Source organism: Tinamus guttatus, unplaced genomic scaffold, assembly GCF_059628265.1.
Source record: "Tinamus guttatus ecotype Peru unplaced genomic scaffold, ASM5962826v1 Tinamus_guttatus_pri_ptg000056l, whole genome shotgun sequence".
NCBI classification, from domain to species: domain Eukaryota; kingdom Metazoa; phylum Chordata; class Aves; order Tinamiformes; family Tinamidae; genus Tinamus; species Tinamus guttatus.
The window spans coordinates 3,632,149-3,658,429 of record NW_028288590.1 but is presented as its reverse complement, the minus strand read 5'-3'; the positions used below and the strand labels follow the sequence as shown (position 1 = coordinate 3,658,429).

Below are 26,281 nucleotides of genomic sequence, written 5' to 3'. Positions count from 1 at the left end.
TCCACAGGAAAGCTGCCGCAGGAAAGGACTGAGCAGAGGGCATGAATGAAGCACTGTGCCTCCAGGAAAAAACCCTGCCTCCTGACACTGCTTTTTTTTTTTTTTTTTTTTTCTTTTTTTTCTCCAAAGTGTGGGATTATGCTTGGAGGGGAAGAAGATTTACAGAGCACAATTGAACATGATTTATGGGAAATGCTTCTTCTCCCCATGTGTCTGAACAATGACACAAAAGGACTGATGCTAATAGAAACAGCTAATGTGTGCTTAAAGAATGGTTTGGGGACAGAATTATTAAACAGCAAAGTCAGTTTGGTACGCGTGATGGTTATGTACCTACAGCACAATATTCTTATCTGCCAAAAATACTTGTAAAAAAGTTGGAGTGCTCCACTTGCACTGAGGCAAAGGATTAACCATGAGGAAAAGGGCCACATCAGAGTCAGAGCATCATCCTTGCTCACAAGTTGCGCTATTAATTGCAGTGAACTGTACCAGGATTGTAGCTTGTTTAGGTAGAATATACTCCTTTGGTCACCAGTGGTGAACTAATGAGCAGCAGCTGGTCATTCGTTAGTCAGTAAGTAATGACCCTGCAGGGAGAAATTTGTGCTAGTGTCCCAATCTTAAAATAAAACTAAAAATCGTGAAATCCTTCAGTAATTTCTGCTCCTCTCGCCCTATTTTCCTTCCACCCCTGCTGCTCCGTTAATGAGTTTCCAGCTCACTCCGTCCTCCCCACGCCACGGACGCTCGTGCCCATCCCGTCGGATCCTCGAACGGCGGGACCACGCGGCCGCACCCCGGGGGTCCCGCCCCTCCTTGGGAAGGAGCCGAGCAGCTCCCGGGGCAGCCCTGGGGCCCGGCCCCGCGGCCGCCCCGCGCGTCCCGCCGTGTCCCCTGGGCGGCCGCTCCGCTCCGCTCCGCTCCGCGCCCGCCCGCGCCGCCGGGGGCGGAGGCAGCGCCGAGGCGGCCGCGCCCCCTCGCGCTCTCTCACACACGCAGGGACACGCGCATGGCTGACAGGAGCCTCCCCGCGCCCGGCCCGCGCCGGGAGGACGCCCCGGAGTGGGGCTACGAGGAAGGTGAGGGGCCCGCGGCGAGGCGGGGGGCGGGCGGCCGCCCCGGGCGCGGGGGGACGCGGCCGGTGCTCACGGCTCTTGCCCCGCGCCAGGCGTGGAGTGGGGGCTCATCTTCCCGGAGGCCAACGGCGACTACCAGTCGCCCATCAACCTGAACTCGCGGGAGGCGAGGTACGACCCGGCGCTGCTGGAGGTGCGCCTGGCGCCCAACTACGTGGTGTGTCGCGACTGCGAGGTGATCAACGACGGGCACGCCATCCAGATCCTCCTCAAGTCCAAGTCAGGTAATGCCCCGCGAGCCGCGCGCTTGGGACGGTGCCCGCTGCTCCGCGGCGTGGAGCCTGCGGGAGAGCGGCTGCCCAGGCTGCGTCCGCCTGCGATCGGAGCATCTCGCACTGCTCCAGAGCAGGCTCAGAGTTTTGTTGTGTGACAGCATCATCTAATTCACTGGCAGCAGCAACTGTCCTCTCTCAGGAGCAGTTCATTTTATCGCCAAGATAGTGTGCTGCAAGTTTTGTCTGTGCTCCGAGGAAGTCCTCCGTTCAGCAGAGCAGGCTCTGATTAATATCTATAGACTCCAACAATTTGTTTCAGATAGATACTGCAGTTACAGGCACTTACAGCGCTGATAAACAGCAGGTTGCAAAGTGGTCCTTGCTTTTTAAGGAGTTTCTCAGTGGCAGTTACAAAAAAGAGCTATAAGGCAATAAAAGGAACAGTTCCAACCCTAGTGAAATTGCAGGATCTCTTCACTCAGACCTTTAATCTAGACAACCTGTTCTATATAAAGCAATTGACTGTCAAGGCAGTGAGGAGAAAAAGTCCTCTCTGTTTTCTTCTTCTTCCCATGTTTTTGGAAGGACATCTGATTTATTCTAACCTACATTAGCTAGTAACAGCGCCCATGGAGCCATCAAACAGCTAAGGATGGACAAATCCAACTTTTTGTTTCCTAGGAAGTTTAGTATCCACATGAGGAAGAACTAACTTACTGCAAGGGTGACAGAGCACTAGAACAGGCTCTGCCCTGTTGTGGTAACAACCTCCTGCGAGACTGTGGAGTCTCCTTCTCTGGAGATCTTCCAAACCCACCTGGATGCCACCCTGTGCCATGTACTCTGGGTGTCCCTGCTTGTGCAGGGAGGTTGAACTAGATGATCTCTAGAGGTCCCTTCCAACATCCACCATTCTGTGATTCTGAGATACTGGTAGTCTTGCAAGTCAGGGAGTCGATTCAGTTTTACACAGAATTTTTTAAAATAGGAGGTGTCAGTTATTTTAATAATGGTATTTTACTTTATATTTTCCCTCCCATGCTAGGCTCTGTATTTTATTGCAAAACAGATCATTTCTTTCCACAGAATTTTGCAGATTTCCAATGTTTTCTACTTCCAGGCAGTTTTACGGTCTTCCTCAGAAGCAGAGCTCTGTCCCCAGGGAGCAAGGTTTTCCCTGCAAGATCCCAGAGGTTCTTGAATTTTCTTGCAGAGGAAGTAAGAGTGATTGCAAATATGATCGCTTGCATGCCAAAGCTCTAATCATTCAACTCTACCTTTTCCAAGAGAGGTTTGCAGCTTAAGAGCAGTAATACAGAAATAAGAATAAACCAACACACCTACATGCATGTGCAAAAGCACTGGAGGTTTAGAGGAAGGAAAGTACTTATTTTTAAACATAAATACAGTGTGATGCTGGGCTGGTGAGTCTAGAAAAGGTTCTCCAAGAAAAGGAAAAATTATGCCCAGACCATAAATGGAGAATGGGAAATTATGTTATATGAAATCTAAGGAAAAGCTGAAACCAAGATTTTCTAAATCCTAGTGCCATACTTCAGTCATAAACTTTTATTCTATTTCACATTGTTTCTTATGAGAACCAGACAAAATTGCTTATCCCTTCCTAGAGGAGAAGAGAGTTAATAAGTTGCATTTGGCCTGACATATTGGCCAATTTTCAGCAATTACGGAAACTCAAGCAGCTTCTCTTCCTCACAGGGGATCTCTACTGACAAGTCTATTTAGCTAGATTATTTTAATGGGAACTGTAGAGCACTAAGTGCTTTTGAAACTCTGTCCAATTAATGTGCAAGAGGTTCCCCTCTATTCTAATTTCAACAGCTAAAGTAAAACCTCCTGGTCGACAAAAAAAAAAAAAAAAGAGTAAAATGATTAAGCTACATACTAAAAATGAGTTTGTCATTAGTGATGACTGATTTTGTCCTTTAATTCCGGATACACAGTCCATCTGGAATTCCCAAATCTCACTTCTTGTAAACATTTTTACAGGCTGTTGCCAGTTTGATCATCATACATATGTTATACATTAGCTGGAAGAAGCATGACCAAATGTGTAATGGAATTGTACATTGAAAAATGTTTCAGAGGACAGGGAGACTTCTCTTAAGGCTGTGGTGGATTGCACAGTGATGATAGTTTCAGAATTGTTTCCTAATAAGGATCAAAAATTGCTTTAAGGCAAAGAAAAGTTAAACATCTCATGCATTGACAAGGATCAAAATTTGATGAGAGGCTAAACAAAAATAAATACGCTTCATACATTGAAATAATTTTATCATGGGATTGGTGTGAATTGAGCCTCAGAAATAAACCCATTGAAGCTCCTGTAGATCCATAACTACACGATAGGGAGAACATTTTTTCTAGCTACATGTTCACAAGAACCAATAATTTAAAGCAGAGAGAAAGCTTTGTTTTCCTAAAAAAAATTAATAAAATACCATGTTTCCCTTTAATTTTCTGGATTTACCCAAATACTTTAACAGATTTTTTAACTGATCATGTCCACTAGATTTGCAAATTTGTGCTCTAGGACATAGGCATAGGCAGAATGAGCAAAGACAATCCAGGTTCAAGATGCAAATTTAAATCTATAACTACTTTTAGGATAATTTGTTTTAGAAAACCTAATGGTTGTTGGTTATGACATGTAATTAAGGGAGGATTAGTCTGAATATTTTACTTTTTTCTCCAGTATAATTGATTGTGAGTACCCTAATTGACATTTTCTTTCATTTTTTATAGATTTCTACTCCTATTTTTGTATTCATACAGTTGCAATATAATTCAATTTCTGAATTATGTTTAATAGTATGACATGTGCTCCCAACTAAAGATACATAGTGTGTATGTCAAAATGGCTTTGTATTATGGAACTGTCATTCCTTGAAGCTGTACAGTATGCAAGGATTAAATAATCCTTATTGATTATCAGAGATTTTAAAAGGTTTATTCTAAGTCTGTGAAATGCAAACTAGAATTTAAGGGATTCCAAGGAAGATTATGAATGCCCTTAAGCAGAATCTCGCCTTGAACAGAAGCCCAGTACTCAGTGATGTCAGCAAGAAGTTACCTACAACTTGCAGAATATTTTTTGTTCTGAAGCAGATGCATGCATTTCTGGACAAAACATTTCCATCGATTAATTCTTGAGTACATTGGGACTCATATATGTAGAATTGTTTTCACTACTTATGGGGAAAAGTTATGTTAATGCAGAGGAGTTATTATATAGATTGGCTTGGTAGTCTTGCCGTTGTGGGCAGATGCTGTTAAGACATGCTCAGTGTTTTATGAAAAATCAGTGAAAACAGTATGGCAGCCTAGAAGCTGACAGTAAGTAAAATACATTGCTGCTACTCCATGATAGCCTTGATCTCACTGTGTATCTCAGCAGCCCGACAGGTGGTACATGACTGAGCTTCTTTACCCAGCAAAGTGTTGGCAATCAAAAGTTTCTATCTGTGACTCATAGCAAATACACATGATGGAGTGATTTGGACAAGTTGGTGGTGGCTTTCAGATTAACTCGGAAGCTCTTCACCATCTGTTTAGAACACAGAGCTACTGCTTTGATAAGAGCTTTGAAGTTACTCACTGATGTGGCCGATAAAGGTGCACCTTTACACCCTTCCAGTACTTTTATTTTGCCTTAGGACAGCTGTTCTGCCTCGTATAGCTAAGAGTCCAGCAGAGCTGTATTTTCACAGTTGCATGTAACTGCATGGGTTGGGGATCCATAGCTGGGCAGTACTGAAAAAATAAAGCTATCATCAGGTGTATTCGCTTTATTCTTCTCCTCTCTAATACAGCTTGTAATAAAAGACCTTGCTACAGTCTCCTCACTGTATTTGAAAAATATATTCAGTGTCTTGCTGACGTGGAAAGCAAAGTTTGTTACCTTTTGTGTTCTTTTCCAGTGTTAATAGGTGGACCATTACCTCGAGGACATGAATTTGAACTACATGATGTTCGATTTCACTGGGGGAGAGAAAACCAGCGTGGTTCTGAGCACACAGTTAATTTTAAAGCCTTTCCCATGGAGGTAAGAGCGATGCTGTGTTGCATAAGGCCTGTGAAATGCACAAGATTTTAAATCATAGCCTGAACTCCTGCTATTTCAAAAAAGAAATTCTTTTAGCTCAGCATTTTATTGCTTTATATGTCAACCTAAAAGCTGTCTTGCTGAGGTGTGCTTTAGTGCAGGTAAATTAGGATGTGCATCTGGAATAGAGTGCCTCCAGCACTCATCACACTGTGTGATTAATTGGTCATAAGGTTAACTTGCAGAATTATTAACTTCTGTTTTAATAATACCAGTGCTCTAACGAGACCTACCGTTTCAACACTTCCTGTCACCTTGACTAATAGCTATAAATGGGGAGAAATAGCTGCTAGAAATATTTCCATGGTGAGTAAAAACAATTTAGGTAAATTTTGAGTAAGGATATGGTAATTTGTTCATGAGATAGTTTTACATATCTGAAAACAGAAGATTGTGTGATATTCTTAGCTATGTTCTTTCATATCCCAATAAATTACAAATTTTGAGGCACAAGCAAAGTGATAATGGAATCTGAAAACCTTCAGCTGTTCACAAGGTGTTGGCTTGGGCTTCTAGGCAGCCGAAATGCCAGGACCCATTTCTCCTGTCCCCCAACAGCCATTTTGCATTTTACTTCACTGTCCATTGCTTGCTTGCTTACACTGACCAAGGAGTGGTTTGACATATCGCTCTGTCCTTGGGCTATATCTGCTTTTAACAGATACCAATGCTTGGCATCTGCGTGGTGTCTTACCAACAGATACGGATGCTTGGTGACTTCAGTTATGCACCTTTTATTTCATTTGATATGCGCTCTATCAGTTTTAAAGAAAGTGTCAAGATTTTCTTCTGAGATCTTTGAATTATTTTTGCCTTGTATATTTATGATAATCCCTTGGGAGCCCAAAATTCGATTTCCTTTTTATCTGGAATTTGTTATTGTAGTCTTATTCATGAGCATTAGATTGCTGGAATAAAATGGTTTTATGGAAGAGAATATAAAAAGTATTGGAGCATATACTGCTGAGTTAAGCATAAAAAACTTTTGAACTCACACCATCGATCTAGGTCATAGGGTTGTTTAGGTACTGGCTTTAGGTGAGATCTTGGTCTATGCTGTTGACTCTTTTGCTTTTACTTGTCTACCAAAGCTGATGTAAAGCCACTCACACCAGCTTTGCAGGCTGATTTCAGACACATTCAGTCAGTACAGGAGATAGATACACTTAAATGGAGAAGACTCACTGACCAAAGTGAAAGCAAAGGAATAACCTCTGCTTTGGGTGACGTGGACTGAGTACGGGTTATATGGGCTGTTACCCTGAGACAAGAAGCAATTTGTGCATTATAAAACAGCCCTGCTTAGTGCTGTTCCTCAGGACTGATCCAGCATGTGCTGGTATACCCAGCAGTGCTTGGGTACCTAACTGGGTCTGCTGCCTCCTCATTTATTAAGGATCATTTCTCAGACAGTCTTAGTGATAATTGGTAACTCTGCAGAAACCCCAGACTGCTCTGTTTCAATCCATAAATAAGTGTACTTTACATATATAGAGATGCAAGTCACCTGCCTTAATCAGTCAGAAAGGTGCATCATTCTTCACTTGCTTTAAAAGGGGCCTGGCAGCTGCACAAATAAAATGCTGGCACATTTGAAGATTATCATCTCAGGATAAGCAAGCCACTGTTATCCCGCCTTCTGCATCTAAACAACTTTTAGCTAAACTCTCATCCTAAGAGGGAATGGTGTAGAAAGTCTGTAGCAAAATCAATTGACTTAAAATACACTTTAAATATAACGTGAAAATATAATTTGTCAAGCAGATCCTCATCCACATTAATTCTCCTGGTAGAAAATTGCAGCACAGTTGTCAGTGTTGTACCTGGAGCCAGTGGCATGCAGGTATGCTGGCTGGGCAGATTCATCATTTGCTGCCTTGTGTTGCACAAAAAGTGCAGGGCAGGCTTTTTGGCAGATGAGTCTCACTCCACTCTGCTCTATGAATAAAGAGCTGCTCTATCTAATTCAGCTCAAATTGTCCAGATCAAATATTTTCCTTGAGCAATAGTAAAATAAGTGCTTGTGACCACTATAAATGTTTATGGAGCAGTACTTCTGAAACTCCAGAACGGAAGATTTTCCTTTCCAGAGATGGCCCCACCTTATTGTTTTTGCTGAGAAGAGTCACTTTGATCAGGGCAACAGGAAAACTGTTTCCTTGACTTTTGCTGTTAGCATTAGTTTGCACTCTAGTTTCAAATCAGCATATTCTGAAAACATATTTGCCTTAGTTTTCACTGGGTGGGTACATAATAGCTACCTAACATAAACAGTGATTGATGCCTACTTTGGCCATATCCCAGCATTTAGGGAAATTTATACTTTCATGCTGTACTAAATGCAAAATTAGCATGCAGACCTGCTAGTGGAGCAAATCTAGTAGGATTTTTTTCTTAGGGAGCTAGAAATGAATTTACAAAGCAAAGATAAGGGTTTTAAATTCTTGACCCTTTGTGGAGAAGACAAGCTAAGTGGTAAAATACTAATATGAAACTAGAAGTGCCCAGTTTAACTAAACGCATTGAAAACACAATGAACTAGCACCAGGTTATATTTTGTGTTACACTGTTATAAATCCTGAGCAGTGCTACAGAAGCCAATGTAGTGACTTTGGATTTGAACAGACCTGTCTGTGATAGAGATCTAGGTACGTGTAATTGTTGACTAAAGCAGCAGTTTGGTTTTAAGACTGAGTGTTTTAAAGTCTTTATTTTATTCCATTGGATCAGATATTTGCAAAACAGCTTCAGACTATCAGTGTAATGATCTTTGTAAATCATGACTTTTTTTTTTTTAAAAAAAAGAGTGCTATTTTAATAAGTTTGGAAGAGAACTACCTCTTCACTTACTTCCATAGGCTCTTCACCTTGGACACCCTAACTGTTTTGATAGGACTTAAGCAATATCCTGTATTCCTTAAGCAATATCCTATGTCTCTTGGTGCAACAATCTGTTATTTCTTACTAGACAGCTGGGGCCTTGCCCATACGTAGATTCATGGTGGAATCGGTTAGACTCTTGTCTAGCTTGTGTAACCTCTGGAACAGCTTTTCAAACTAATTTAGATGAAGAAAAACATTGTTCGTGAGACTCAGTGACCGAGTTGTTATTTTTATTACTCCCTGAAGTTAAGCAAAGACTTGTTTTCCACCTTTCTTGACAGAAGAAATCAGCATGTTGCAAATAACACTTAGGTGTTATCATTTTCACTGAAACATCTGTGCTTGCAATCAGTTGGGAAAGTATGAGAAAACAAAAAGTAGTTGTTAAAGGTAAATATCATAGCATGTGTTTTTAAACCCTAGAAAAGCAACATACTGTACATACTGTACAATGCTCTTCTTTTTCTTCCATGTAAATAATCTATTAAAAAAAAAAGCACAAAAGTCTTTCCTAACTTTTGGGCAGAAATTGAAGCACACATTTGTGCAACCTTCTCCAGGAGTCATTCGCAGCAAGTACTTTTGCTGTGCATAAATAGTGTTACTTTGCCCTTTGGCCACTGCTTGTGTTAAATTTTTAATAATGGTCTTAACAATGAAAGATTGTTTCATGACAGAAAATGGAACAAGGTACCAAAGGTTAGACTGCACTTTACAATCCACACTTAGAGCAGTAGAGCAGTAAAACCCACACTTATAGCTATGTGTGAGTTACCTCAACCTTATGCAGGTGTGAAAAAAGAGGACTATTCCGCGTCTTTATTCCTGTACCTCATGCCAAGAGTACGGAGTACGGGTTGGAGGAAGAAGAACAAGTCTGAGCTCTGAGTTTCTCCCTCGTCTTTGTGGTATAGGATAAAAATAGAGAGGGAGACGAGTAGCAAAATCACTACTCATCTCACCTTTCAACGTGTTTATTCCTTACAAGGTTAAAATAACATCTAAGGGCAGCGGAAAATGTAGCCCCGTTTTACCTGAGCTCTGTATAAACATAGCATACTGTAGTGCCATGTCCAATTAGTTTAGGGCCTATAAAAGATAGGGCAGGCAGGAGGAGAAAGCAAGCCGTATGATGACATCAGGGCTGTTTTATGATAAGTTTTACTATGTTTTTACTATTTCTTTAGTCAAAGGGAAACGGAGAGTAAGTTATGTCTTGAAAGTGTCTCTTAGTTATTCAAAAAGTGGTATGACTGAAGGAACAATCTGACCTTAAAGAAACAGATATTTTCAGGCTGCTACTCTGAAATAAAATTCTATCTGAGAAAATAAAAAAGTTCTTTTCACTGCTTGTTGTATGGCCAGGAGGATAATCCATCCTCTTTAAAATGTAGGATCGTATTAGCTGTGAACCATGTGAAAGCTCTCAGTAGAAAAGGATTAGCAGAAAATCATATTAAGAATGTTTCCAAGATGTGCAGGAAGATTAAAAAATGTATTATTGTCTGTCTTACAGTTTTTGCGTTCGACAGAGTAAAACCCAGTTGCCTGAAGGACCAGAATCAGTTCTGTATAGGAAAAAAAAAAGGATTTTCTTTTGTGCTGTGTAATGAAAGGCATCTCTTTCAAGTTATCAGAATACTTGCTGCAATGCATTTAAAGATAAAGTAAAAACAAAATTCAGACACTCTCAGTCCAACTTAAACCATTAAATTTTCCTTTGTTCACATAAAATGATGTCTGCCGAAGGATCTCTTTGGATAGAGTTACAGTTCTGGGGCTTCAGGTGAGCAAGTTAACATTGCGCTTCTCTATTCTCAAGTCTTTGCCTTGGGGATTTCTGAGTGTCCAGGTCTGAAATCAGGTATATGCATATTGTGCATCTGCCTTCTGGCATCTCATCAGAGAACGTGATAGGCTTCCAATGTGAAAGTTTATTTTTACACAATTTTAAATGAGAAAGATCATTCTTCCTTCAAATGAAATGATCTTTGTTTACAGTGATACAATAACTGCAACTAAGGAATTATTTGATTATCTTGCTGTCTGTTTTTCAGTTATTTATTGGCTTGTTGGCAAATTGTTTTCATTAACAAGACACCAATCCAGAACATTTGCAATTGTAATAGAACGTCTTGGAGACAGGACATATGCAGGCCTTTCTCTCTTTCTCTGTGTAGAAGCTTCTGTTGAATTCAGTGGGATCAGTTACGTGAGAATGGCAAGAAGATTTTAACCCATAATGACTGTATTTTTTAATATGTGAGCCAAGTTCTGAAATCTGCAGGATTTTTGCTAGCAGCTCTATTCAGACTGTGATCTGAATCATAAATCCTATGGGATGAGACTTTAAATTAAGGAGTAAATCCTGTGGTCTTAATTGATTGTATTGACTACCTATTTGTGAAGAAAAAAAAATAATTCCCCTTTTTTTGGTAGCACAAGAACTATAAATGAAATAAGTCATGCTAAGGCAGTTTTGAATTTGACAGAAGGCAAAAAGAAGAGAATTCAGAATGGTTTATGTAGCTTAGAGCTGAGATCTGGAATTCTAGTTAGAAATTATCCAAGGTTTTTAGTGGAAAATTAGTTAATTAGGCTTGGATGATTATTTAAATTTTGAAATTTAGTGTGAGCCATGATTAATATGGTTCTTATTAAGAAAAGATTACATTTATGTGTTAGCTATATTCTTTATAGGTTATGGATAATACCAATAATAGTTTAAAGTACATATGCTCATTGAGAATAATCTAATTTTTGAGTGCATGATTGTGGAAAGACACAGGAGAATCAGGCCATTATTTAAGCAGATGTTTTCAGGTTTATTTTCCAATTCAATTATTTTCCAATTACATGTGATCCTAGCCCTAAATATGCAAGTATTCTAACTACTTTCCTGGGGTTTTCCATATAGCCTATATTCTGAAGAATCCTAATTCATTGGATTTTTTTTTCAGTACTACAAAACTGGGAGGTCTCTGTTCTCTCTCAGTGTAAAAAAAGAAAAACTGACAAGAAGATAAAAAAAAATCATTGTAAAGGTGACAATGAGCAGTACATGACTCTTGAGATTGCCAGTTGCTGTACTCTTTAAATATTAATTTTTTATTGTGGTTGAGGGTTAATTTGACCTAAGTAGGCACACAAAGTCTCTGATGTGTACTTTGTTTCTAGGTAATTTGTCAGTATGATCTTGGCCTGGCCTTTGTTTTGCTCAGGCACATATAGCTTGAATTTATAAGGGAAAACTTCTATATGCTTCATTGTGTAGGAAGTTGTTCATACTTCTTTATAGGAAAAAAAAGAGGTGCAAAGGTGGGCTCGTACTAGCGCAGTGACGCTTTCTGCTTGGCCCGAGAAATGCTCAGTTATGCTTTGTGGAAGAACCCTATATATCTTTACATGTGGCACATATGATTTTTCTTCTAAGCCAAATCTGCACAAAACTTACATATTGGATTGTGAAAGACGTATAAGCCTTATTGAAAAAGAGTGGTGTTAATGGTCTACCCTGAAACTTCCTCATCCCTTTGTGTCTCTTTTAAGCATTGTCTTTTTTCCAGCCGGTCATGTGCAGAACAAGCTTCATGTTTCATGCACCTAAGACCATTTTGAGCTTGCAATTGCAATCATCTGTGATTTATGGCTTCTACCAGTATAGAGAACTCCAATATTCTTTTAAGAAACAAGCAGTCCAAAATACAAATGACAGCATGTAATAGGAAAAACTCTTCTAAGCAGAAATGTCACTGATGGAGAGGAGATTGATAGAAGGGAATGAGAAGGAAATGAGAAATGAATCCAGAGTCCTTTTCTGTGTGCCCTGTTCCATCTTACCTCAGCTTCTTGGTTCACTTGTGCCAAAAGTTCAAGGCCTTCACTGAGGAGTCTTCTCCCTTTCCACCAAGTTTCCTTGCAGACAAGCCAGGCTGAGATGTTCAGTCACAGCCTGTAGTAACAGCTACGGTGGCACTGCATCCTGATTAAGGGAACCAAGTAACTCTGAAGGCAAAATAGCTTATAGCTATTTTGTCTGTGGTGGAAACAATATAACCTTTGGCATTTTTTCACAAGATGTGAAACTTTTCCATACCTTGAGCTGAAATATGGCTTTGCCTTCTACTTACTTTACCCTGTCTCATAGAAATATCATGGTAACAGTTCTTGTTTATGACTATCTGTCATAGAATCATAGAATCATAGAATGCTTAGGGTTGGAAGGGACCTCTAGAGATCATCTAGTCCAACCCCCCTGCATACGCAGGGACACCTAGAGCACGTGGCACAGGACTGCATCCAAGCGGGTTTTGAAGATCTCCAGAGAAGGAGACTCTACAACCTCTCTGGGCAGCCTGTTCCAGTGCTCTGTCACCCTCACTGTTAAGAAATTTTTCCTTAAGTTCCTATGGAATTTTTGATGTTTCAGTTTCCGGCCATTTCCTCTAGTCCTATCAGTGGCCACCACTGAAAAGAGACCATCCCCGTCCTCTGCACTCCCTCCCTTGAGGTATTTATACACACTGATTAGATCCCCTCTCAGCCTTCTCTTCTCCAGGCTGAACAGGCCCAGCTCCCTCAGCCTCTCCTCATAGGCCAGATATTCCAGGCCCCTGATCATCCTTGTAGCCCTGCGCTGGACTCTCTCCAGCAGCTCCACATCCCTCTTGTACTGTGGAGCCCAGAACTGGACACAGTACTCCAGATGTGGCCTCACCAGGGCTGAGTAGAGGGGCAGGATCACCTCCCTCGACCTGCTGGAGACGCTCTTCTTAATGCAGCCCAGGATTCCATTGGCCTTCTTGGCCACGAGGGCACACTGCTGCCTCATGGTCAACTTATTATCCACCATGACACCCAGGTCTTTCTCTGCAGAATCATGAGATCCCCTATTGTAACCTCCTATCCCAACTTTAACAAGTGGGCTGCTTTTGCTTTCACTCTGCCATGGGAGAAGACTTTGATGGTCACATAGAAGATGAATACTATTTAAGCCCAAGTCTGAACACAACAAGATGATGACTCAAGTCTCTTCCCCACAGTTTGTTTTCATTGTCTGCCCTTGACCTGTTTTTCTTAATATTCTGCTTTCTACCATGATCACAGTTAGGACTCTGTTTGCATCTTGCCTCAGTTTCCTGCTCAAGATTAACAAAATTCTGAGAGTTTAACTTGTTTGTGGAGTTATAGGCTCGAATAAAACTATAATGCCATTATGCAATGTGTAAAAGTACAATTCAAGAGAAACTATAGGAGTGGATAATGAAGTTCATTATTTGATGGAAACTTGGCCAACATTAAGGAAGAAAAATGGACTGTGTTTCTTAGAAGAATGTTGGATGGAAGAGCAACTGCTCACTGGAGAGCTATCAACATTATGACCTAAGAAGATAATATGCAGCTGCAGCTGCTTCTCATTTCAGAAAGATGCTTAGCTTTGAAGGAGACAGAAAACTGTGGAGTTCAGATCAGCTATCAACATGTTTGTTGGGGCCATATATGACACTGGGGAAAAGAACCTGCTCTTTGGAGGTTCATACAGTGTATGCAGAAACTTGGTGCACTGCAGAGCCTAACGTATGAAGGTGCCTGTGAGAACTATATAACTTTTCAGTTTTCTGTGACTGTGCTCATATGGAAAGACAGCTATGTAGGATCAATGGCACATTTTCTTTTCCATTCCTTTTCCTCGTCTGTGTCATATTTATTACAGTTGGAAAAAGATTTCATTTTTGACTAATACCTGTTTTATTTTTATCTCATGTGCTTGCCAATAGAAATAAACAATGCTTGTGCTTTCAAGCAGGAAGAAAAATAAATAAGCAAAAATTACAAATTACAGTATTGTTGGTTTCCCTTATACCTTTCTCTACCCCACTGCTAGCTTTACAAATGTTAAGTCCTACAAGGCAGAAACACATAATATCAGTTTAATATAATTTGATAATTTGTAATAATTTGATACATTAAGGGTAATGTTATTGTTTGATAAATAATGCCTGAAGGAGATGCTATTATCCATCTGTTACTTCACAGTCTACTGTCTTGCTTGAGTAAGTGTAACATTAAATTAGGAATGCTGCTGTATTTAAGGAAGTCAGCTTGTGAACAAATTGCAAACAGAAAGATACAGTTTAATTTAATCAACAAATGTGAGACAAAACAGAATTACTGGAGAAGTATAAAATACAGTCTATAATTATCCTATAACACTGTCTAAAATTATACAAGTTTCCAAGGAGCTCATATCCTTATACAGGAGGATATTTGCAGGACTGTTTTTGATGATGCCTTGCCAATGTTTTTCTTAAGAAACTGCCATCAATTTGATGTGCCTTGTCAGCCACCTTCTGTGAGCTAATGAGAAGGACATATTTTGGTTTTCTATTGAAGGCCTGAATGAAAGGGCTCGAGGTGGAATTTGCAGGACTCGTGGGAGATCACAGTCTCCTCCATGAAAACTAACACGTGTAAAGACACTGGTGCTGTGGTTACATTAACCATAGAGGCAAATCAGACTCATGTCTTACCTCCCTGCTAGGGCTGCAAGGACTGTCCTAGTGTTTGGTTATGTAGCAGCCTCCTTGCATGGCCTTTCTGTTTCCTAATCCTGTATATTGTGGAAGTGAATCCTCCCTCTGATCAGTCCATCTTTGCTTAGAATATGGACACAAGATTTGACTCATCTTTTCCCTTCTTATTAGTTCTATATTGATTTTCCTTCTTTAGATGATTAGCTGCTTTTGCCAGAACAGTAAAGAGCACTCAGATGGATATTTTACACCTCCTATTTTCTTTTCAGTTTACTGTCTGTAGCTGTAGTCTTCTGAATTGCTCCACGCATAGATGTTTTTCCTGGTGCTAATTTCATTTTTCAAAGGACCGGTAGTTATGTATCTTATATGCCATGAAGCTTCTGTATGTGATTGAACCACTCATAGGAAACAAGGATCACTGATTAATATTAGATATTGAAATGTTTTTAATCACTCTTTTTCACTATGGCTTACCCCTGTATACAGATACTGCTAAAGCACAAGGGATTTGCCACAACAGCAGCTAGAGATTCTCTGGAGATGTCGCAACCAATTCTTTATCAGTGGCACACCGGAAGCACAAATACCACACAGTTACCTGGACTACCCCTGTTGTTTGTCTGTATTTGGAAAGATTTATTCTTGTATTTTGTCTTTGTATCTTGTAAGGTGTCTCTGCAACCCTTCCTTTTACAGTCTTATGAAAAATTATCTTCTTTACTGCCACAATACAGTTCTATCTTCAGGACTATGCTTCCATTTTACATAGAATGGAGCCTTTATTCCTATTTGGCCTCTGAATTAGCTTCCAATCTTCCTCCTCCTCTTCTTCTTGCTTTTGCCTCGGGTTTGTGATCTGGTCATTTGGTTTCATGCACATTTGCATTTTCAAAGTAGGGATATTTACCTTGGCTGAACTGTAACGTTTAACTATGCAGGCTTTGTTACTTTATGAGTTTTTGCTCTATTTTTGTGACTTGGAGTATGTACATATAGTCCTGCTTCTCCAAAGATGTTTTCAAATAGCCTCTGTATCAATTTCATTAACTTAAATTTCCTAAATCTCTCCTTCAGGCTGTTAATAACTAACTTTCTATTTCTTTCAATCACCTTTCTTGAAACTGAGTTCCCTGGTCATATCCTTGGTTGGGTCCCTTGTGAGGATTTGGAACTTAATTACTGCATGTTATGGTCACTGCCAGCAGCTTAGTCAATTGCTTCCTGAAACAATTCAGTGCCAAGCCAAGTATCAACTCATAAATTCTTACACACATGTATAATAGCGAGACACTGTTTTTCCACATTTTGTCCTCATGTGACACTGTTCATGTAAATATCTGGATTATTTAAATTACACTTCGTCATTGTACTGGTAGGCCATGTTGCCTCTCGCTATTCCTAGCTGAGCTCCTCAGCTTTATTTCAATTCACTCAGAGCAGAGAAAAGACTTTTGACTGGCCATAATTAGGTAGCCAGTACTGTTCCTGCTCCTCTGCTGTGCATGATACTGGTCTCCAACAAACCTGAACCAGGCCAAGAGAACAGTTCTCAACTCTACAACAGCTACCAGAGGAGCCCTAAAGCTTCTTTAATTTTCATTAAGGATTGATGGCACTCAGGTGCAAGCATAGCTGAAATTCAACCTGTCTCTCTCAGCAATGACAAAAATGTGGCAAAGGGACATATGCTGAAAATTTCCAGGCTGCTTTAGATCCAGCTCTGATGTGGCAGTACAATATTCACTTAACCTTTAGTCTTTTGAGGCACAGCTTATATGAATTGCAAGAATTAGAAAGATGTAAGGAGTATGGGAACGGGAGCAATAACACTAGACTAAGCAGACTTTTCTGAAGCTTGTAATTGTTTGTTGCACACCTAACGAAAAGTATCTGTATAGCCTAGTTCTGACTAAGAAACAAAGCTCACCAAAAAGTTCATTTGCATGTCATGTAGAGTTTAGTGAAGAAAGAAGCTTTTGTAATAATTAGAACTTGATTAAAGAGTAAGAATGTAGGGGTTGGAAAAAGTGTAATGGGTGTTTGCGAAAGCAGCACAGATTCAAGTAATCCTAGTAAAGATAGTATCACAGTGAGATGTTCTAGTTGTTTAATATGCAGATCTAAAGGGGGATTATTTAAAAATGACAGTATTTTATTGTGTGTAAGGCACAAAAAGAGATCTACTCAAGAGAATTATCTCTTATATCACAACCTCATGTAACAGGGGCACAATGGGCTCATTAGATTAAGGTAGGACCTAGGCCAGGTTATGTAAACATTGCGTGCTGCCTCCTGCTGCCTCAGCTGCTGGAGGCTGCATCAGGGAAAACTGCTTTGTAGGGCCTGGTTCTGATTAAACTGAGCTCAGGAGGGCTTTTGCTATTGGCACATTTGACATTAGCTCTGCGAAGGTGTGCAGGTCAGTTACTGAGTTCTGCACCGCCAGCTTGGCCAGTGGAAGTGAACAGCATTTTATAGAGATCCAGATAACAAATTAGGGTTCCAGTAATATAGTAATAAGTACTCATAAAGAAAGCAATAATATTATATGAACTACTTTTTATGTAGTCATTCTGAATTGTGCAGCTTCATAGCAAATTTATAGCACTGAAGTAAGACTCCTGTAAGAGTACAGAAATATTTGAGCACAGACTCCTTCTCTACTCTTAATCAGATATGCCATAACAAAAGAGAAGCTATGATTTATACCAGCAAGTGTTTTCTTATAAAGTGTTCACTTGTCTTGTGTTTGGTCTGCTGCTTAGATAACGGATGCACAGCAGCCTGTGGCAGTAAGTGCAGAACTAATAGTGGCCTTCCAGTCATTGCAAGAACCAAGTAAACATACATGAATGGCAGAGAGGGCCTCAAAAGGAGCTCTTACAAGGAAGAGTCCTCATTCTGGCAGTTGTAGGCAATTCCTGCTTGGGTTCCTGCATATGGAGAAGACAGAATCTGACTAAGAATTGTGAAAGGGCAAGAGGCAACGGACACAGGTTGCAACGAGAGGCATTCTGAATAGACACAAGGGAAAAGCATCTTCACTGTGAGGGAGGTCAACTGCTGGAACAGGTTACCCAGATCTCCATCCTTGGGGATCCACTAAACTCAATTGGAAAAGGTCCTGAGCAAGCTGATCCAACTTTGAATTAGTTACTGCTTTGAGTAGAGGAAGAGGGATTGGACTGCCCGACTTCCAAAAAAAAACCTCCTTCCAATGTAAATTATGCTGTGATTTCATGTGGGAGCTAGCACAAAAATAAGGCCAACAAGAGCACTTCACAGATCACTTTTGTTCCCAGTGAACTTGTGACCCTGTAGAGTTTCATGGAGCCGTGGTGCCCTAGACAGAAGGAAAAAATTACATGCTTTTTAAACTGCTTCTTATAGAGGAAAACTGGTTTCCAGAACTAACAAACCTAGTAGCTCATATAGAGAGTGACTTTGATTCTTGCCAGGCTCTGTCATCACAGTGGCTATGATTCTGTGTCAGACTTTATCATCCCAGGGCCTTTTCCTTTCATCTCAGCATAAAAAGTATTTTTGTGGTAGAGAAACTTAAGGATAGGGTTTTCATATGTTTATTGATTTTTAAACCAGAATCTTAGGTTAGAACCAGGTCCTCACTCAGTTTTGAAAGAGTGCTGATTTGAGACAAGCCTGTAGTTATTGTCAGTGCCAGTTTGTTCTGAACAAGGTACATCAGATCTGGATTCAATAGCCTTTGGCTTGACTGGATGCAGTTTGAGAAGATGTTCAGAATTTCTTGCATGAGGAAGAATCATTCTGTGTGGGATTCACTTCACTAGCTGGAATAATTTCTTATTCTTTCCTGTGAAAGAGAATCTCTCCCGCTGTTTGCAGAACAACTTTATTTACACTTTATTAGCAATTACTTTTTCATGGCTTCAGTTCATCCAATTTGAAAGAAATCCTCAGCAGAGCAGTGCAGTTCTTTGATTTATGGTAGGAATGTGAAAATGTTCCATATTATTTTCTTAGCCAAGAGAAAAAAATACATATTTGGAGGCTAAGGGGTTTTTCACAGCTTTGTGATTGTTTCCTAAAGAAAGTACTGTCTGACACTCTAGGCCAGCTGTGATAATCAGTAGCAGAGTAGCAGGCTCATTTTGCCTCTACAGAAACACGGTAACTAGTGAGTATGGAAACAGGGGCTAGCAACTTGAACCAAATCTTTCCTGCCCTGCTGACATGTGCAGTGTGTTTGTGCTCGGAATGAAAACCACACAGTGGTAACCTGCCAGTACCTTGCAGCTGCTTATTTAAAAACAAACACATGGCTGTGCTCGTATCAGAAACTGTCACTCCTTATGAGCATGCACACCTTATATAACTGCCTCAAAATAATTTTAAACAAGGTTAGCAAATGTTGAGTATTAATCTGATAAGTAAAATGTATAGTCTTGTTTCTGCCTATAATTTGCTATGTGTAAGGTACAGATGCATGGGTGTGGAGATAATAGTATACACAGGCATTATATTATATGGATAGTTTAAAAATCTGTAAAAGTACTGGGGTCTTTCCCTCTGTTTGTATCGGATTCCTATTAATATTAACAGGAGTTACTTGCCGTATCATTTGTGGACTGTAGTCCATAGAGTCCAAATTTTGTAATGTTCATTGGCTTTTTGCCATCATTTTTTTTTTACTGAGTTATCAGCTGTTTTTATCTACTACCATATGACAAATAAAACAAGCGCTCTAGAGAGCCACAAAAACACTGGATAAACCACAGTTTGAAAAGACACTTTTCTAAGAAGTTTTACTACTTACTTTTTAATATTTCCCTTTCTGAATCCCTTTTTATTTACTTAACTAACTACCCTGTCTGAGCTGTATTTTTCATATTTCGTGGAGGAATTAATTTTATTTGGCATCCATGTACTTGAGTATTGACATCTGTTTATCAGATATCACAGGTCTACCAGAGCTAGAGCAAAAGATATGAGACCTCTTGTCCTAGGATGTATTATAGTCTTAAGTGTTATTTTCCACTGGGTTATGTGTCTAATTTCAGCTTGTAAATCCCTGATGACAGAATCTTCTGTGATGTAGCATTAGGGCCTGAGAACAGAAGCACCCTATAGGGTCTCATCATTGGTGTCCCTCCAGAATTCTGTCTGTAACAGTGGCAGATTGGAGATGTCTTTCGGGGAGAGCAAGCACTTCAGTCTGATCACTTTTTGTTGTACCTTCTACAGTCATTAGATTAGGAGTGTAAGAAGCTACTTCTTTGCCCGTACCCTTTAGTATCTGTTTTTGGACCTGTTGTCCATAACTTGTGATCCTGCAGATACTGACCAGCTCCAGTGGTGTTTATGGCTGTAAGTTTTCAACCTGCTCTGTAAAAAGTACTTATCTACTGTAAATACTACTACATCTAAAGCAATGGCATTTAAACACTGGCCAGAAGTCTGTTTCACCTTGGCTTTAGAAAGTCGGTACAAAATGATGGTTCTTTTTCCAAGGAGCGTTGTGTGTAAATATACTTGAGAAGAATGGCAAAGTTATAAAACCATTGGACTGAAAAAGTAATAGGTGTCCCTGTCAGTATCTTCATTGGTGTTGACTGCTAAACCTGAACCTAGTCAAAGGTTGCTTAGATTAGCCTTAAGTACTTCCTTTTTATTGACCTTTGTCCTATGTGTCTTTGTATTGTAACATCTTGACCTTGCTTGAGCTGGCGGAAAAGCTTTGAGGCCCTGAGAGGACACAGTGAAACTCCTTCGTCCATGTAAATGGCAAGATATGCCAAGAATTAGTGGATGAGGGTAAGGCCGTAGACATGGTCTACTTAGAGTTTAGTAAGGCCTTTGACACAGTCTCTCATTGCCTCCTCTTGGAGAAGCTGGCAGCTCATGGCTTAGACAGGTGGACTCTTTGCTGGATGAAACACTGTCTGGATGGCCAAGCCCAGAGAGTGGTGGTGAATGGAGTTAAATTTAGCTGGCAACCAGTCATGAGCGGTGTTCCTTATGATGATCTGGATATCCCTACTGATGATCTGGATGAAGGGAGCGAGTCTGTCCTCAGCAAATCTGTAGATAACACCAAGCTAGGAGGAAGAGCTGATCTGCTTGAGGGTAGGAAGGCTCTGCAGAGGGATCTGGACTGGCTGGATGGATGGGTGGAGAACAACTGCATGAGGTTCCACAAGGCCAAGTTCCGGGTCCTGCACTTCAATCACAACAACCCCATGCAGCGCTACAGGCTTGGGGCAGAGTGGCCAGAGAGCTGTGCGGCACAAAAGGATCTGGGGATGCTGGTCAACAGCTGGCTGAACATGAGCCAGCAGTGTGCCAAGGTGGCCAAGAAGGTCAACAGCCCCTGCGGCCTGTGTGAGGGGCAGTGTAGTCAGCAGGACCATGGAAGTGATCGCCCCTGTACTCAGTGCGGCTGAGGTTGCACTTTGAATACTCTGTTCAGTTTTGAGCCCCTCACTACAAGAAGGATGTGGAGGAGCTGGAGTGTGTCCAAAGGAGAACAATGAAGCTGGTTAAGGGGCTGGATCACAGACCTTATGAGAAGCGGTTGAGGGAACTGGTGTTATTTGGTCTGGAGAAGAGAAGGCTCAGGGGAGACCTTATTTCTCTCTACAACTGTCTGAAAGGAGATTGTAGTGAGGTGGAGGTCGATCTCTTCTCCAGAATATCTACCGATAGCACAAGAGGAAATGGCCTCCAGATGCGCCAGGGGAGGTTCAGGTTAGACATTAGGAAGAATTTCTACACGGGAAGAGTGGTCAAGCATTGGAACAGCTGCTCAGGGAAGTGGTGGAATCACAGTCCCTGGCAGTGTTCAAGAAAAGTGTAGATAAGGCACTTAGGGACATGGTTTAGCAGGCACGGTGGTGGTGGGTTTATGCTTGGACTTGATGATCTTGAAGATGTTTTTCAACCGTAATGATTCTATGATTCTGTGAATTGGGTAGCTAGTACTTACTGTCCTATGTCCCATGAAAATGTGGAAGGAAACACTGGCCTGTTGAAGAGCAGTTCCAGACGAAAGGAAACAACGCTTCTCAGTATGGAGACAAATATCAGATTACAATCTTCGAAATCTTGCTACAGTCGATGTGAGTGTAGCAAGCTGCTCGATGGCAGCTTTAGCCAAGCTCCACTTGTTGACATAGTCCAAGTCAGGGTCTCTTTGAAGCTGCCTCTCCCTCGCAACGCTATTGTTCCGATCACTGAAGGAGAAGCCTGCTTTGACATTCCCAGCGCCGAGTGGCGTTGTTCAGGGCAGCGCCAGGGCATTGCCAGCACAGCTGCAGTCACCGCAACCTCACTCGTTTCCCTGCCCGCTCAGGCCTGTCCGCCGCTTCCAGCCGGGATTTGGATTCAGATGATGGGATTGCGCCAGCCCCCTCTAGTGGATAACCAATACTGCAAACCCCGCGCCTTGCTCGGGGAAATGCAATTCCCTACTGAAGCGCGTGCTGAAGACTGTTTATTTAAAGCAAAAAGCAAATCAAACGTATAAAAAAAACCTTTCTGCATACACTAAAATATATGACAACAAATAAATCCACAGGCAAGAGCAAGACAGCTGAGTTCTAAGTGCTCTCCTCAGACCGTTCTTTTGAAGTTTTGTAGCCAAAGTCCAGTATGTTTCTGTTAGTATTTTGTTGTGCAAATGGATTTTTAAAAAGTTTTCATTTTTTTATCATAGCAAATGCTTTTGATCAGCAAGAACTGAATTATATATAATCTTAACTTGAATTTTAATGCCATTTACCTTAGTTTCATTTAAAACTTTAGTTTCATTTAGAAGATTTCATCTGACTTGAAATGAACATAAACTGGCAGCCCAAGGATCTGATTTTGTGAATGTTGAAATCACTGAGCAAACTCAGAGCAGTTACTGGGCAGAAGTGGCCCACAAGATATGGAAATATGCTATATTTTAAAAACTATTTTTGCTGAATGGGGGGGATGATATTAGATAAGAGAATGGCATTTAACTTCTTAAACACATGATAGAGCAAAACACTTACTACTTGGTTTTACAACAGGAATTACATTTAAGAGTTTGTATTTTTAAGGTGTTTTATCTGTGTGGAATATGCAAAAGTTGTTGGCAGCTAAACTTCAAAGAAGGTTTGCTTAGGATGTAGAAGCTCTGCAATGTCATTAGACCTAACCATAGAGAATACATTTAGCATTTCAGTACATAACTTTGTCTATTTGTCCATCCATCCATCCATCCATTTCCCCCTCTCTCTCACTTTTCGTTCTTCCTCTCTTTCTTCCGTCCTTTTTTCTTTCCTTTCCTTCCTTTCTTTTTTCTTTCTTTATGCAGTGCTTTCTTGCTTTATAACTTTCTTTCTGCCTTCCTTTCTATCTTGCTTTCTGTTTTTCTTTCTGTCTGTCTGTCTTCCAATACGTTTCTCAAATGTCACTTCCCAAATCATGCTGGACAGCTATTGACACTTTACTACCTCACATATATATGTGCTTTAACTCTTACAGGCCCTGTAATTTGTGGAAGATGTCAGTTGATGGCTCTCATTTTATTCTTTCGCAGCCCCTTGCTGTCTCTAAGCTTGTCCTCAGCCATTTTTCTCTCCTTAACTTTCTTTATAACCTTTCCTCAAATCACTTCACCTACTCTTACTACTGACATTTGAGTGACTCATCATGGGAGGTGATATGTGAGACGAGTGACATTAAGACAGTACAGTCAGCCAGTGAACTATGTATTTGGACAACCTATGTCCATAATCTACGCCTACCTGGGGAGAGAGGTGATGCTGGTGGGTTGCATTAGCTGGTCTTATTTCAGTGCCCAAGGGAGTCTGCTAATCATCATTAGTATTGTTACCCTCATCTTTGTTGCAGGCATTTGGTAATGGTTATAAATCACTTTCTCTTCAGCTGATCTCTTTTCTAATGGTATTTCTGAGGTTCATGTGAGAATCCATTTATATACATGTGCAGAGCCACTTGCTTGCACACGTTTATATTCATGCGCACATACAGTCACACACCTGCAAAGATTTTGTTAATTAAAGTTAACTTCCTTATTTATTTATTTATTTATTTTTATTGGAAAGCATATTTTCTCTCTTGGTCTATTTGCACTGCTTTATTTTAGCTTCATCTGATGCACTGGAACTCCACATTATACAGCAGCATTGATGAGGCAGTAGGGAAGAAGCACGGCATAGCGATCGTTGCTTTGTTTGTGCAGGTAAGATTCCTGTCTTGTTTATCATGTACTATCATTTGTCTGAAGAAAATGAGATACTTTCTGTTTTCTTTCATTTTAAATGATGCTATAAAATAAAACAATGTATGACTGCTAGTATTTTATTTGGAAGATATTTTTCTGTCGTGTGTTCTATGCATGTGCTAAATAAGCAAGTCTTGTTTTTAAATAGTATCTTGAAAGTATATTAGTTAAAGAATGGAAAATACAAGGTGTTGCCTGACATTGGCAATCGACTCCGTCCGCCGAGGCGGCCAGGCACGTCCCACCCGTGCCTGGGCCAGAGAGCACAGACACCAATATGAGGATGCTGCAAATGGCGTTTAATATACGCAGGTTGGACCTTATAAAGGTAGCAAAGGCGGAAGCATGCCTATGTAGCCAATAAGCGTTGCTCTTTACCTAATATGGCATATGCCTTAGTTCCCTATTCTTCCCGTACATCGCGAGATCTTCCGAGCGCCGTACCCTACATCTCCCCCCCCCCAAGTTAATCTAAATATCCTAAATATCACTACTTTGAACAAGCTGCTAATAGCATACATTGTGACTGCCTTGTTTCTGTGAGCGTCGTAGCTGATGCAATACATAGTGGGTTATACATGACAAAATAGGCATGCCGGAAAAGACACCAATCAATACCATAATGATAATCAACCCAAGCTTCCACAATCAATTCAATTGAGCCAGGATAGTAATCATGTCCAGATACTGTTGCCTATGTTCTCAAGCCATCTCCAGTTTCCTGGGTTACGTCTTATCATCTGTAGCAGATCTGATCCTACATTTTGAATGGCCTCTGACCTCTTGTCGATCTTCTCGTAGTCTTTTGTGGTCAGGCAACAAAATTTTAGGTTTTTGAATGTTCTGGACCGGCCTGCCCCCACCTGGAGAATCTCGAAGATTACGTTGATGGCCTCGTGATGTGCTTTGAGTATCTGGTTGACATCCCTAAGACCTGCCGCTATCTGTTGAGACAACGTGTTTACTGCTTTATTCGTCCGCAACAAGTGACAGGTCGAGCTTTGAATTTTGTATAGCCCTGTTGATCCTAAGATCGGGCCGAGGCAAGTAATATTAGCATTCACCAGGACGAGGAATGGTGCCTCGCTCATATTATCCGGTAAAAAGACATCAGGTGACATGGGGGCAAAAAATTTTACAAGGGTTGGGGGTATTTTGTCTGGTGGTAGGTATGCAGCAGCCAGCAAGCATAGCGCTCTAGAGCAGGAAACGTTTCAGGTGGGGAGAATTATAGTACCGTTCGTCCATCTTGTACCTGAGTGTCTAAACAAGTCTTCGGGTATAATCCACTCCCTGTTTCCTTCATCATCCCCGCAGCTAAATCTTCCCACACCTCTGCCTATATTTATTGTATTATAACTTTCACAGGTGGCAGAGGGGTCTGATGTAATCTTTCTCTCTCATTTCTGAGCCTTCTGAGTGACTATCTCTAGGTACCCTGTGAAATTCACATGATGGGAGCGGTATGTCACATTAACATATGACCCATATGGTGACCATGATTCCCCATACACTGTCCCACTAGGCAGTATTGTGAGATTTGCTGCTCTTTGTGCCATTAATTTGCATAAAGCGTTATCTGTTAGCGAAGCCGCAAAACTTACAAAAGCAAAGCGTGTTAGTGGATTGTGTGGAAGGAGCGTTTGTAGAAGAATTGTTTGAAAGCAGGAACTGAGAGGAAAACTAGGGCCTCACATAGCTCTGGCATTACAGAGGCCTGCTTGGGGTGCTGCACAGTTGCCACTTCTAGGATGGTTGGTATGCACGGACTCTGCTCCTCCACGGTTCCCTGGGCAACGCAATCTGCCCTCCTCGCAGCTGCGAAAGGGAGTAACGGAGGACGGAGCGGGGTGAAAGCTCCACGGCCAAACTCTGTTGCACTCCCTTTGCTGGGCTGCTGATAAGCTGCACAGTGGCTGTCTCCATCTCAGAAGTTACCCGCCTCCGAGGTACGACCACCCCTCACTGAGCATGCGCTTTAAATTTTCGGTTGACTGTACCTTTAAATGAAAGCGAGAAACTTTTCCACCAATCAACAACAAGGTTAAGTATGACTTTAGTCACTCAAGCTCCACCTGAATGTAAAGAAAAGTATAAAAGGTGAACTAAGGATGAAAAGTCTGGAG

General features: G+C 40.9%; 1 protein-coding gene across 1 annotated transcript in view; it reads left to right on the top strand.

Annotated features, from left to right (window-relative positions):
- Positions 1-1,005: 1,005 nt before the first annotated feature.
- CA8 (carbonic anhydrase 8 (inactive)) overlaps positions 1,006-26,281 on the top strand; it is a 50,745-nt gene continuing 25,469 nt past the window's right edge. Inside the window, exons 1-4 of the mRNA XM_088540103.1 lie at positions 1,006-1,082; positions 1,172-1,363; positions 5,296-5,420; positions 24,018-24,113. Coding sequence (XP_088396229.1) covers positions 1,013-1,082; positions 1,172-1,363; positions 5,296-5,420; positions 24,018-24,113 — 483 coding nt within the window. The 5' untranslated portion in view covers positions 1,006-1,012. The remainder of the gene's footprint in view (positions 1,083-1,171; positions 1,364-5,295; positions 5,421-24,017; positions 24,114-26,281) is intronic.